This window comes from Pundamilia nyererei, unplaced genomic scaffold (assembly GCF_000239375.1).
Source record: "Pundamilia nyererei isolate P.nyererei 1_Seehausen unplaced genomic scaffold, PunNye1.0 scaffold00039, whole genome shotgun sequence".
Classification (NCBI taxonomy): Eukaryota; Metazoa; Chordata; class Actinopteri; order Cichliformes; family Cichlidae; genus Pundamilia; species Pundamilia nyererei.
Genome location: NW_005187440.1, coordinates 3,839,866 through 3,852,210, shown reverse-complemented (window position 1 = coordinate 3,852,210; position 12,345 = coordinate 3,839,866). Strand labels below are relative to the sequence as shown.

Sequence of the window (12,345 nt, the reverse complement as noted above, 5' to 3'; positions counted from 1 at the left end):
AAAAAAAAAACACGTTCTTGTAACAACCTTAATGGCTGCGTCAATGAACAGATTAAATTAATTATTCTGGTTGAGGACCGCTGAGGAGCTCTTATAATCTTTACAGGGAAGAAAGTGAGAATGCGTAGTGTGGGGGCCAGGGGTTTGGGGGGCCCTTGTCCTTGAAGTAATTGGTCTGTCTTGAACAGGCGTGGTGGTAGTGGCGCTTCCGTGATTGGTCACGCCAGAGGGCGCTTCCCATAGTGAAATACTGAAGGAGGTTTGAAAGAAAACATTTAAATGAGGTATTGATTGCACACTTTTCTAAGACAGATGAGGAAGCTTATTTTTACTCAGCTTTGCCCTTTATCTGGTAGCCACAATGTAATCCCGCTCCCACCTCCTTCACAAATCTCAAAGGAGCAGTCTCTGCTTAGTTTTAAACTCTTTGGAAAGAACATTCTGCAGCCAGCGATCAATAGCCTCCCCGGCAGGGCGTGGAGGTGGTGACATCAATTACCACTTGGATCAAGTTGATAAAGTAGTGTCCTTTTGGAAATGGCATTTAGCCTCCTTGTCTTTGTGTACAGGAAATAAGGCTGTCTACATTAAAATAAGGGATCTTTGGACTGAACCGTCCTGATGTTCAGCCTGAGCAGATACTTGTGATACCTCTGAACCAGTCAGAAATAGTTCATTTATTTTTTCCTTTGTTCTGATGTGTCATGATGATATAAAGGATTTTAATAGAAGTGCTGAGGTGATTTTAGTGTGTCAAAATTTGAAGTATGGTTAATTAATCCTTAATTTACTCCTGTAAACAAACATATCACAGCAGTATAAATCAAAAAGTTGGTCTACTTTAGACATGGGCATTCTTGCAGTGACTGTTGAGATATGGATAATGTGAATTCAGAATGCCTTGAAAGTTTAATAATATTTGAATCAAAATATAACCGTGGTGTTGTTATTTTGCCATCACCGTATGTCACACCTGATTAAGCCATACCCATATAGGGCTTATCATCAACATTACCTTTTCTCTGTGTCAACAAATAACTAAAAGCTGTTTTTTATTCAAGAATATTTGGTTGCTTAGAGGCATAATTAAAGCACAAAGCTACAGTTTCGGGGACTTTAATTACATCAGAAGTATTGAGTAAATTATTAGAAGTTTGATGTAAAACATTGGAGGGATTTAGTTTGATAGAAGAGCAATAGATGCGAACAGAAGTGTTAAAATAACCAAATATTTGGCTTGCAGATTTAGCAGGAATACACATTTATTGTTTAATTTTTAGCTTTTTTTACATTTTACATTTCCGCTGAATTGCCATGCTGAAACACTGCAACTCCAGTTTATTTTGCATTGTACGCTAGTTCATTTTCACACGTTTCTTTTCCCCTCTGCTTTTGATGGATATTTCTATATTCTGAAAAGGCTACATCTGGCAGGTGTTAGAGCCTTAAGTGTTCCCAGCCTTCACTTCTTGTGGGTAGAGAGCCTGTGGGTCATAGGGGATTGCACAAAGGGAGCTGACAGCAATTACGACCCCTTTTAAAAAGTAGAAATGGGATTGATTCCTGCACTCTTGTTGCTTAGCAACTGCAAAGCCTCGTTGAGAGAGAATATTGACCTCTTGTTGATAAAGTCCAATTACATTTTTTCCCCCTCCACTCTGTATATCCAGAGATTTTACAATGTCATATTCTCCCCCCCCCGTTGTGTGTACACTGTATTTCCCATTCAATATCATGGAGCAATATTATGCGATTGCTGCCTTTTGGTGCCGCTTTGTGACTAAGAAGGTCTTTGAATGAGATAACACGTCTTACATAGCATGAATTTGGCTAACAAGGGCACTCAATGTGACTAACTGGTGTTTGTTGCTAATTCAGTCAATTAACATGTTTCTAGACCTCCTGCTTGCTAAATGGCCCCAGAGCTGCCACAGACGAATTTCTATCACCCCGATAAATGTAATTCAGCCACAGCCAAAACCATTTAGCATGTTCCAGCATGCCCTAAAATGAAAATTGATTTCTAAATTTCATTAACATTTTTCCCTCCTCTCATTCTGTGCACTCTCTGTAAGAGTATCCACGCTTAGCCGGCTGCATGCTCTAATTGCAAATTATCAAGTGCTAATCGATTTGTCCTTTCTGTGGATGTGGGTGAGAATGAGCTTTGCGGTAATCGGTTCTTTTTTCTTAAGAGTTTGAGACTGTTTGCTTTAACTGTAACTGTGGTGAAAGATCATGCACCTGTTGGGTTTTAAGCTTACTGTAAACCCCTGTGAGGTCTTCAGTGAAGCGATGCCGTGCTTGAGATATTTGAGAGATATTTTGTGTCGTTGATGAGCTTTTCTCTTCTCACTTTACTCTTTCTCAGAACACGTCTGCTCCATCATCGCCTCCATGCTGAGAAATCTCAAGTCCCAGCAGAGAAGCAGGCACCTCAGCAAGTTCACGGAGAACGACTGTGAGAAGGTTTGTATCATTGTCGTCTTGCTGGTTTCTTCATTCTTCTTGCCTTGCAACCCTTTATGTTTTGCATCTCATGTTTTTGAGTGCTTCATCAGACTGTGTTGTTGTCTTCATTACCAGTTGGGGTTTTTTTTTTATTCCGAGCAGGTGTACTGTATTTCCTAAATTTAAATGACTTAAAAATATATTTTCTAAAATTGCTTTGTACTCTGTGCAATAGAAACGCACTGATCAATATTAGGAGTAGATAATGGTCCAATCCTGACTCAAATGTGTCAGGATCGGTGAGAGAAGGCTGTGAATACTACTACAGCATGACTGAGCTTAAGTAGCCTTACAGCAAGGGTTATTCTGCACTTTGTCATATGTTTGCAACAGGTTTTTACCCAAATACTAGAATGAAACTTGCAGGCAACGAAGCTTTCCATATTGGATTCTCTTTCTGTGATTCATTCACACTTGCTAATATTTGATCTTATATAATGTTTAGCCCCTAGATGAGAGCAGCATGCAGGGACCCTACTCTAAGTCAATGAGACAAGTGAAAAAATATTGGATGAAAAGCATAATCAAATTTTTTTAATCTTTTATTTTCTTTATCCTGTTACTGTTTTCATTTATTAGTTTACTAAATGTATATTCTTGGGGGTATTTTTTTAATGTATTTTATTTGTGTATTTTATTTTGTGACATAATCTTTAGGTCCTGATCTTGCGTTATACATTTAAAAAGAAAAATATCGTCTTGAATACTTCTAGTGCTGCTCGGTACTCTGTATCTGCAGACATTTAAAGTCATTTTATCGAAACTGGGAAAAGTTGATCATCTGTCCCTTTTGGACACTGGTAGTTACGTATTTCTCTGTGCTCCATGATGTAGTGCAGCGGTCCCCAACCGTTTTTGCTCCACGGACCGGTTTAATGTCAGACAATATTTTCATGGACCGGCCATTAAGGTGTCGCGGATAAATACAACAAAATAAAATCATACGACCAAGACAAAAACTGTGGTATTTTGTAAATATAATAATAAACACGAATTGACTGTGTAATTGTGTATCTTTATTAGCAGCATCATCCTGAAATGCACCAACAACATTGAGTGTAACATCCTCCTCTCTGCCCCTTAATGCTCTCTTGTCGCTATGGTAATGCGTAAATATTTCATTCAAAATAAGACACACAACTACAACACGGGAAAAGACCCAGGGAAACAGAGTTAATGATAAAAACCATAAATCTCGCACCCAAGCCTCAACTCTTGCGCCCCGGTACTAAAACAACTCACGGACTGTTACCGGTCCATGACCTGGGGGTTGGAGCCTGCTGGTGTAGTGGTTTACATATTCTCTTTACACAGAGAAGATCCTTGGTTAGGACTGGGAGGAGATACAATCCCAGCCTCATGGGGTCACACGTTTGTGTACTCCTCATGCCGGCCCCAAGCCCACTTAAATGGGAGGATTACATTTGGAGGTCATCTGTGCCTAATCAAACATGCAGATCCATCCGCTGTGGCGACCCTTGTGAGGGAGCAGCCAAAAGAAGCTTTTAACTATTAGTCAGAAAATTCACATGGCAGTCACATCAACTGATTTCCCCCACGCCTCTTCCTAATATCTTTAGTTTTTGTTCAAACTAGTCTTTCGTTTAAATTTACGTGAGCTGCATCAACAAAACTTACGCCCAGTCGTAACTTTGAGCGGTCTTTGCAATGCAAAATGTTTTACAGCAACTGTAGAGGACCAAAAGGAAAAAAAAGACAAGTTCAGTGACATTTCATTTATAAAAGTATTAAAGTTGTGTGGTCAGTAAAAACAAAACAAAAAAAAAAACACTGGCCGCCTAGCTTTAACTTCATGACAACAATGTTAAAACATGTATAATGAATGTATAAATTATTACTCTTGGAAATAATTTTTAATCATAGATAGACTACATATGTTTTCTTTCAAAAACAAAAACAAAAAAAATCTATTTTGAAACAGGTAGAAATACCACAGCTAAAAATGTTAGTATACATGGAAACGAATAACGCAAAAGTGACACTTGGGGAACACCTTTACCTGAACCAGTCTGCAGTAGTTCTATTTTTTCCAGAAACCAGTTCTAAGACGTTACAAGAGAGGTTAAATACACCAAGGTCATCGAGTCACTCTGTACCTGTGTATACCGTCTCCCATATGTTGCAGAATGTGAGAAAGCAATTATGATGTCAAACCTGACAGCTCGACACACTGCACACTCTCCCACCACCCACCTCAACTCCCACGATCCTACTCACATGTGCCCAAATGTGTCATATTCAGCCTGTGGCTCAAGGCCATTTTATTGGATGCATGACTTTTTATGAAAATACCTGTGGTACAAATCAAATGTCGATAGCTTTCTCACTACTGAGGCAACCTAGAGTCTCATTTTAATCAGCTTTTAAGGTTTGTATCCAGCGTCTGGCGATATGTTAAGGCAATAAGGGAAGCTTGTGTTTTCTTCTCTTTGTTTGCCACTCCATAGGTTACTCCCTGCAAAAGGTCTGTAGCCAAATAAACGAGGGCATGGTCAGTGGTATACTAACATATAAAAAGAAATATGAAATTGGAAATGTATTTTTCTATTGTTACTTCATTTTAAGAAGGTGGAATTTGTTTGTCCCTGTTAGAATTTTTCCATATATGCTCGCAGAGCTTCATCCTGCTTTTGCGCTGCTTTGTAGTGTCCTCTTTATGTTTCTTTTTTCCACTTTGCATCTCTCACTTTTTTTCTACTTTGCTCTATTTCATTTTCTCTCCAGGTTGATCGACTGATGGAGTTGCATTTTAAGTACCTCGAGGCTGTTCAACAGGCTGACAAAAGGATTGAAGGAGAGAAACATGTAAGCATCTCTTCTTTTATTCCTTTTTCCCATCCCTCCCTCTTACCCTCTCAGTCTGTCAGTGAGGCTTTTTGATTTGATGATGAATTTACATTATGCATTCGTGTTTCCTGGATTTCATTATTGACCACAAACAAAAGCCACCAATGAATTATGAGTCACTGAGACATTATTCGGAGTAATATTGCTATACAGGCGTTTTTCTGTTTTGGGTTGGTTTGATCTTTTTGATTTGTTTGTTTTGTAGGACAAGACAAATTCCAATAAAGCTCTGTAAAATATAACTAAGAACAGAATGCAATGATTTCCAAATACCATTAAGCAATGTTTTACTCACAATGGATTAAAAAAACATGGAAGAAATGTACCATTTCAGGCGAAACTAGAGTTATTTTTAATTTGATGGCATCAACATGGGTTAAGGCCATCCCCTCTTCTTTTCACAACAGTCTGTAAATGTCTGGGACTGAGGAGAGCAGCTGCTAGACTTTTGAGAGAGTGTTGTTTTCCCGTTCTTGTCTGATAGAGGATCCTATTGTAAAAGCTGCAGTATGCAGCTTTGCGTTGCCTTGCTGAAATATGCAAGGCCCTGCCTGAAAAAGACAATGGATGGGAGCTTATGTTGCTGTAAAACTTGAATAGATCTTTCACCACTGATGGTACATTTCCAGCTGTGCAAGCTGCCAGTTCCATAAGAACCAATGTACCTCCGTACCATATGAGATGCAGACCTTGGCGTTGAGGACTGATGACAAATTGGATGATCCTTCTCCTCTTTAGGACACAGCGTCCATGTTTTCTAAGCAGAAATGTAAATTCATTGGACCGCAGAACAGAGAAGCACTATTTCTGGACCTTGTTCAAATATGGCTTCGTCTTTGCATGATTAAGCTTTGTCCTGCGTTTGTGGACGGCACAGTGAATAGTCTGTACCGAATGCACCCAGATAAGTTGCCCAGAACTTACCATTCCTGCATTCCCTTTCCAGGCCTGGAAGAGTTTGTGTGTGTATTAAAGGCTATAGATAGAGAAAACTTTGGGGCCATTTACTCAAGATTTATGGCCCTTTTTTATAAGTGATGAACAGCCTAATTTAGTTTAATGTTTTATAAAAGTCCGTCCACCCATTCCTTCATTTTCTTAACCACTTGTCCAATTCAGGGTCATGCTAGTGCTGGAGCCTATCTCAGCTGTCATATGGCACGAGGCGGGGTACCCCCCTGGACAGGTGGCCTATTCAGAGTGTCAGAAAATGGGAAGAGGGAAATGTATTGTCAGTAAGAGCTCATTTATCAGGTGGTTTATCTGTGGTGTTGCGTCGACACTCTTTTAAAGGACACGTACAGAAGCATTGCTAGGTTGAATACATTTAGAGAGAGAGGAAGAGAAGGAAGTTAAGAGACAGGTCTGTGAGTTACTTGAGCAGTCTGCAGCAGGTCATCGCAACAGCACAAGATAAACTCTGAGTTGGAATTGTCCACGGACGGGGGAAAAAAATGTGGACCGCAGCGCAATATCAGACAGACATGGTTTTGTATTGTCCACCAGCTAAATCACACTGCAATATAGATGTTCAGATTTCAGCTGCATTTCCTGTTTGAAAGGATTGGTGTTTGCGTTCAAAAATACAGTCCTTTTTGGGGTTTTTTGGAGGGATGGGGTAGATAAGATGTGCGGTTCCACACAGTGTCACATCCAAAGCCATGAGGGAAGAGACCTAAAATACAATCACAGTCCTGCTGATAACAATATGACAGTTTACAGAAGAATGGAAAGTTTGATAGCTGTGTGAAAGCGGCCTATTGAGCTGTCTGCGTGTGTATATGTCAGCGCATTGAGCTGTGGGCTAGACGCAACGATAGAGGGATAGAGATAGAAGATAAGTGACCAAGCAGGGGATAATGGCTTGAATGGAGAGAGAAAGAGCCTCAAAAAGGTTGGAAGATAAGAAAAGACATAGTTATACTTTAAATATCTCAACAGATGTATAGTCAAAATAAGAGGAGATGGTGTCATAAATGCAAGGAGAAAGAGCGAGGTTTGAGTGAAAGCGAGAATGACAAGGGGAACGGGGGTTTGGCTGGAGACAGATAAGTGTGAGATTCCTATCTAAAGATGACAGAAGATTAATTTCTCAGACAGGCATCTTTGGTGGGATTGCCAAGAAAAGGCCAGACAGTTTGACATTTTCTCTCCATCTCTCTTTCTCCTTTTCTCTTCTCTCTCCCTGCCTCCCTCTATCGTTCTCTCGCCTCTTCTTCCGTGATGGTGGAAGTATGACTGCGATAACATGGTGATAAGAAACATGTCTACGTGTGCAGCTATCTTTGAAGCCACATGGTTTTGCTTCAGCCAGTTCAGACTTCATACTGTGAGCCAGTTTGTCGCACAGCAACAGTATTCTCTTCATTTTACACTGAAAAAGAGAATAATTAAAATATCTAGGCTCTGACTGGAGGTTTTTTCAGCTAGTAGTCATGAGCTCAAGTAAATCACATTGATAAGATGCATTTCTTTATTCGAGTGCACATTTTTTAGGTTGAATCAGAGCACTGTTTTAGTTTCCGTGTTGGTGAGCATTATTCACCTTTTATTTTTGCTTGCAAAGGAGCACTTGTACCATTTATAGACTTATAGTTATATGAATATAAGTGTTTAATGGTGTAGAGCAGGGGTGTCCAACTCCAGGCCTCAAGGGCTGGTGTCCTGCAGGTTTTAGATGTGTCCTTGATCCAACACAGCTGATTTAAATGGCTAAATTACCTCCTCAACATGTCTTGAAGTTCTCCAGAGGCCTGGTAATGAACTGATCATTTGATTCATACCCATCCTATACACTCAGGTAGGATGGGTGTTTAAATGATGTACGGTTGGTGCTAAGGGGCCAAAAGTGTGCAAAGAAATGATCCCCCACAGCATTACATCATACATTACATCGATTGATACTGTATAGATCTATGTTTTCATGTTGTTTACACCTTAATTCTTCTAGCAGTCTAGCTGTTCTCCTCTGACATCAGCGAGGAAGTTTTGCTGTGTGTAACTTATGGCCTCACGTGTACCCATGAGGCCATGATTGTTCTCTCCAGCTCCTTTTGACATGTCATTTTAATTCACAAACCATAGAAATTCCATTAGTGTTTTCTGATTTGATCACTTCTTCTCCTTAATGTTGGACAACAAATGATACTGCGGTTGCAGTGGTTTCCTTCCCGCTGGTCCGACATCCAGTCTTGAAAACACCCGAGTGATATTTTAAGTCTGTGTGAATCCAAATGCCACGTTACTTTAAATAAGGCGATAAAGACGCCAACCCAGTTCTGTCCAGCGCCTCGTCAGAATCGACTGCCGTCAGCAGCAGCAGCGTTTTATCTCTCTCCGCCGTGCTTTTTGGTTTCCCCTAGTTAAGCCTGTTTTTAAGGGGCGGTAAGCAAAATGTTTTTCCTCTGCAACATATTATCCACAGATTTCTCAGGAGGATAGCAGAGGAAAAGCTGCTGCTGCCTTTTCTCTGCATCTCCAGCCCAGTCCCTTTCTAATAAGCTGCTTATTTTCTTTCCACCTTGGTATCTCTTTCTCTTTTCTTTCTATCCCTCTCATTCTCTCCTCCTTTTTCTTAAAGCTGTTTTTCATCCTATCATATTTCCAATTTTCCTTTTTCTGCATTAAATTGCGTTTTTACATACCTCTAATATTATTATTCTACTTAATTTCCATACCCCCCTTTTTCTTCTACCTCTCCTTCTTCCTTTACTTCCTTGTGAGCAGCTTATGTATAAAATGTATTTCTTGTTGTGCATCTTTTCTCCTTCATCCTCAGTTTCTGTTGCTATATCACACCACCTCACTCCTCACACATCTTTCTTATTTCCCTCAGTTCTCCTTTCCTCCTCTCCCTAATGCCGCTGCTTTCAGTTCTCTTCCTTTCCAAACCTTCCCTTTGCTCTCAGCTTGTTGGTAACAGCTCTTTGAGATTGATGAAGCTCAGCAAAACATGGCTGAGGCCGACCTCAATACTGTAAAATGCCTGAGTGCACTTTCCTAGCTCCTAAGAACTCAGTTGCTGGCGGTGTTGTGTGTGTGCATGTGTGAGAGAGAGCGAGTATGGGTTTCCTTTACTGGTCTGTAGCAAGTACAGCAGAAATGAGCTAGTTTAGCTTTGCTGACAGTAGACATTTTCAAAGAAAGTCTGTGTTAAGTTGGAATTGGTTTTGCACCTGGATGTGATATATTTAGTTTTCTTAAACGTCCTCCAAGAATAAATGTTTTCCCTCACTCGCTCTCCCTCTATCTGTTTCCTGATTCATACACGATTCTTCAGTGAAATTTTGTTTGTGTCACAGCTTGTTTATCTTCCTGTCATCATTTCTCTTTCTCCTCTCAGCTTTTTTTTTATCCTCATCTGTTATTCTTTCCCTTTAAAAGTCACCCTCCATTCATATATTTGACTGTTTAGTCCTCAGGGATTTAGGACTAAAAATTACCTTTAACCAGAGTGTGCCCAGCTCCAGTTTGGACTGAATTATTTAATGTTAACAGGTATTAACTTTTCAGTCTTAATTCAAAAAGACATGTCTCTCATTTCTTCATCTACTGTGTTCATATAAAAATAATTTCTAAAGACTAATACATTTTAAAGGGGAAAAAATGCTGTTGTATTTACAGGTAATGTTGCACTTCACAGATGGAAGTATTGTGGTATTATTTTACCAAGCTGTAAACGTAGAGTCAAGTGTCAGATACACAGAGACCAATTTTTGCATCTCCTTGTTAAAATCTCTTTCTTTTACCCAGTGATCCAATTTATTTTAACCAACACATTTATGTGGTATAGAAGTGTCACAATCACTGATTTTCACTACATGATTATTGTAGACAATAGCAATGATATGACCATGATAGCTTTAAAAAAAACAACAACAATTCCCCAGATGTAAATATTTAAAATATGTGGTTAAACTGGTAGCAAGAAATGTGAAGCAGGTGAAAATACAACAAAAAACTGCAGTGACTAAATCAGGCCATCCAAAAACACCTCTGAGTCAAGGACGTGGTGATGGAGTGAACAGGTCAGCGATAGAAAGGAAACAGGGATGAAGAAGTAGCAGAAAGAGCAGACAGCAAACTAGTAATTAAATAAATAATTAGCTAAATCAAATCTACACCCATGTGAGTGACTCAGTCAAAATTAGCAAGTTTGTTGTGGGAAGTTTCAGTTAGTATGTGAGAGGTGAATGCCGATAGCTATAGTCACCTTATTTCAATCAGCCATGAGGCGAGTGGGTAAGTTCAGGCATCAGTGCAGAGCCGTGCTAAATTGGTGAGTAAGTCAAACCATAACTGTTCTGTTCATGTGCACTTTGTAGAGAAAACACATTATGATCTGATGTCCATGTTTAATTGTTTTAATATATAGTGGGTACTGCCAATACTGGTGTATCATGATGAACTTAATTAGGTCTATCACTGAATATGGCCTAATGCAGCAATAAAAGCTTCTTTTATTAAAGATATACACTCAGTGGCCACTTAACTATTTACTCCTTGCTTGCACACGGTTAGATTTTTTTCTGCCTTCAGAAGTACCTTATTTGTTCACTGTGATGACACATTGAAACATGAAATATTTCTCTAAGATTTTAGTCTTTATTGATATCATAGCATCATGCAGTTGTAGCAGATTTTCAGCTGCACGGCCATAATCCAAATCTCCCATTCCACCACATCCCAAAGGTTCTCTGTTTGATTGAGATCTGGTGACTGGGGAGATTAGCTGAGTACACTGAATCATTGTCATGTTAAGGAAAACAGTTTGAGATGACTTGAGCTTTGTGATGTACTATATTATCCTGCTAAAAGCAGACACCCAGAGATGGATACGCTGTGGTCATACAGGCATGGACACGGTCAGCAACAATACTCGGACAGGCTGTGGCATGTAAACAATGCTCAGTTGTTACTAATGGGCCCCAAGAAAGTATCCGCCATACCATTAGCCTGATTCTTACAAAGACAGAAACATTTTTGTGGGTTTTTTTTGTTGTTGTTGTTGTTGTCATTTTAATGCTGCTTATGAAAAATTCTGACCTAACCACCAGAATGTTGCAAAAGACACTCTCATCAGGCCAGCCAGTGTTTTTCCAACCATCTATTGTTCAACTTGACACCCAGTGTGGTATTCTGCTTCCTTATCCTTTCTGTCTTCAAGGTTCGACAAGGTTGTGCATTCAGAGTTGCTCTTCTGCGTACGCTGGCTGTAATAAGTGTTAGCTTGAGTTACTCCTGCCTTCCTGGATCAGTCTAGCTATTCTATTCTGACCTCTAGTATCAAGAAGGCATTTTGGCCACTCATTGGGCATTTTATCTTTTTCAGACCATTCCCCTTAAACCATAGATATGGTGATCATCTGCTGTGGACAATCCCAGTAGATCAGCAGTTTCTGGAAAACTCAAACGAGCCTGTGTGGTGCAAACAACCATGTCAAATTCAGAGTCACTTAAATCATCTTTCTTCCTCATGTTGATGGTTGGTTTGATCTTCAGCAGGTCATCTTAACCATATCTACACGTCTGAATCAATGAGTTTGCTGTCATGTGATTAACGGCGAGAATGTATCATCTAAGCTGAAAATACTACCAAACTGTAATATTCTAATGATGCCTAAATAATACCTATTGCAGTAAACAACCTAATATTGGAAATAGTTGCGTTACCGGGTGTGAATATATATTGTAACCATCAGTTGTTTGTATCTGTTTTCAAGACAAAAATAAGTGTAGGTAAAAGTCCAATTGGACCAGTCTCATACACTGCGAGGCAGTCCCTGAACGACCCATAAGTAGGTTAGGGAAGTGCCCGTGTGAAGCCATTACGTAGCTTTAAAGTGGAAAACACAGATAATGTCATTACAGTGCACTTTTCAGCTGTGAAACCTCGGGTCCTGACATTCAAGTGGATGTGACATACAGCACCCAACTAAACATTGTTCCAGACTAAGCTACTCCTTC

General features: G+C 39.7%; 1 protein-coding gene across 1 annotated transcript in view; it reads left to right on the top strand.

The window, feature by feature from the left end:
- Positions 1 to 12,345, top strand: part of ctnnbl1 (catenin, beta like 1) — a 71,641-nt gene that overhangs the window by 39,069 nt on the left and 20,227 nt on the right. The window contains exons 12-13 of the mRNA XM_005730838.1: positions 2,372 to 2,469; positions 5,257 to 5,337. Coding sequence (XP_005730895.1) covers positions 2,372 to 2,469; positions 5,257 to 5,337 — 179 coding nt within the window. The remainder of the gene's footprint in view (positions 1 to 2,371; positions 2,470 to 5,256; positions 5,338 to 12,345) is intronic.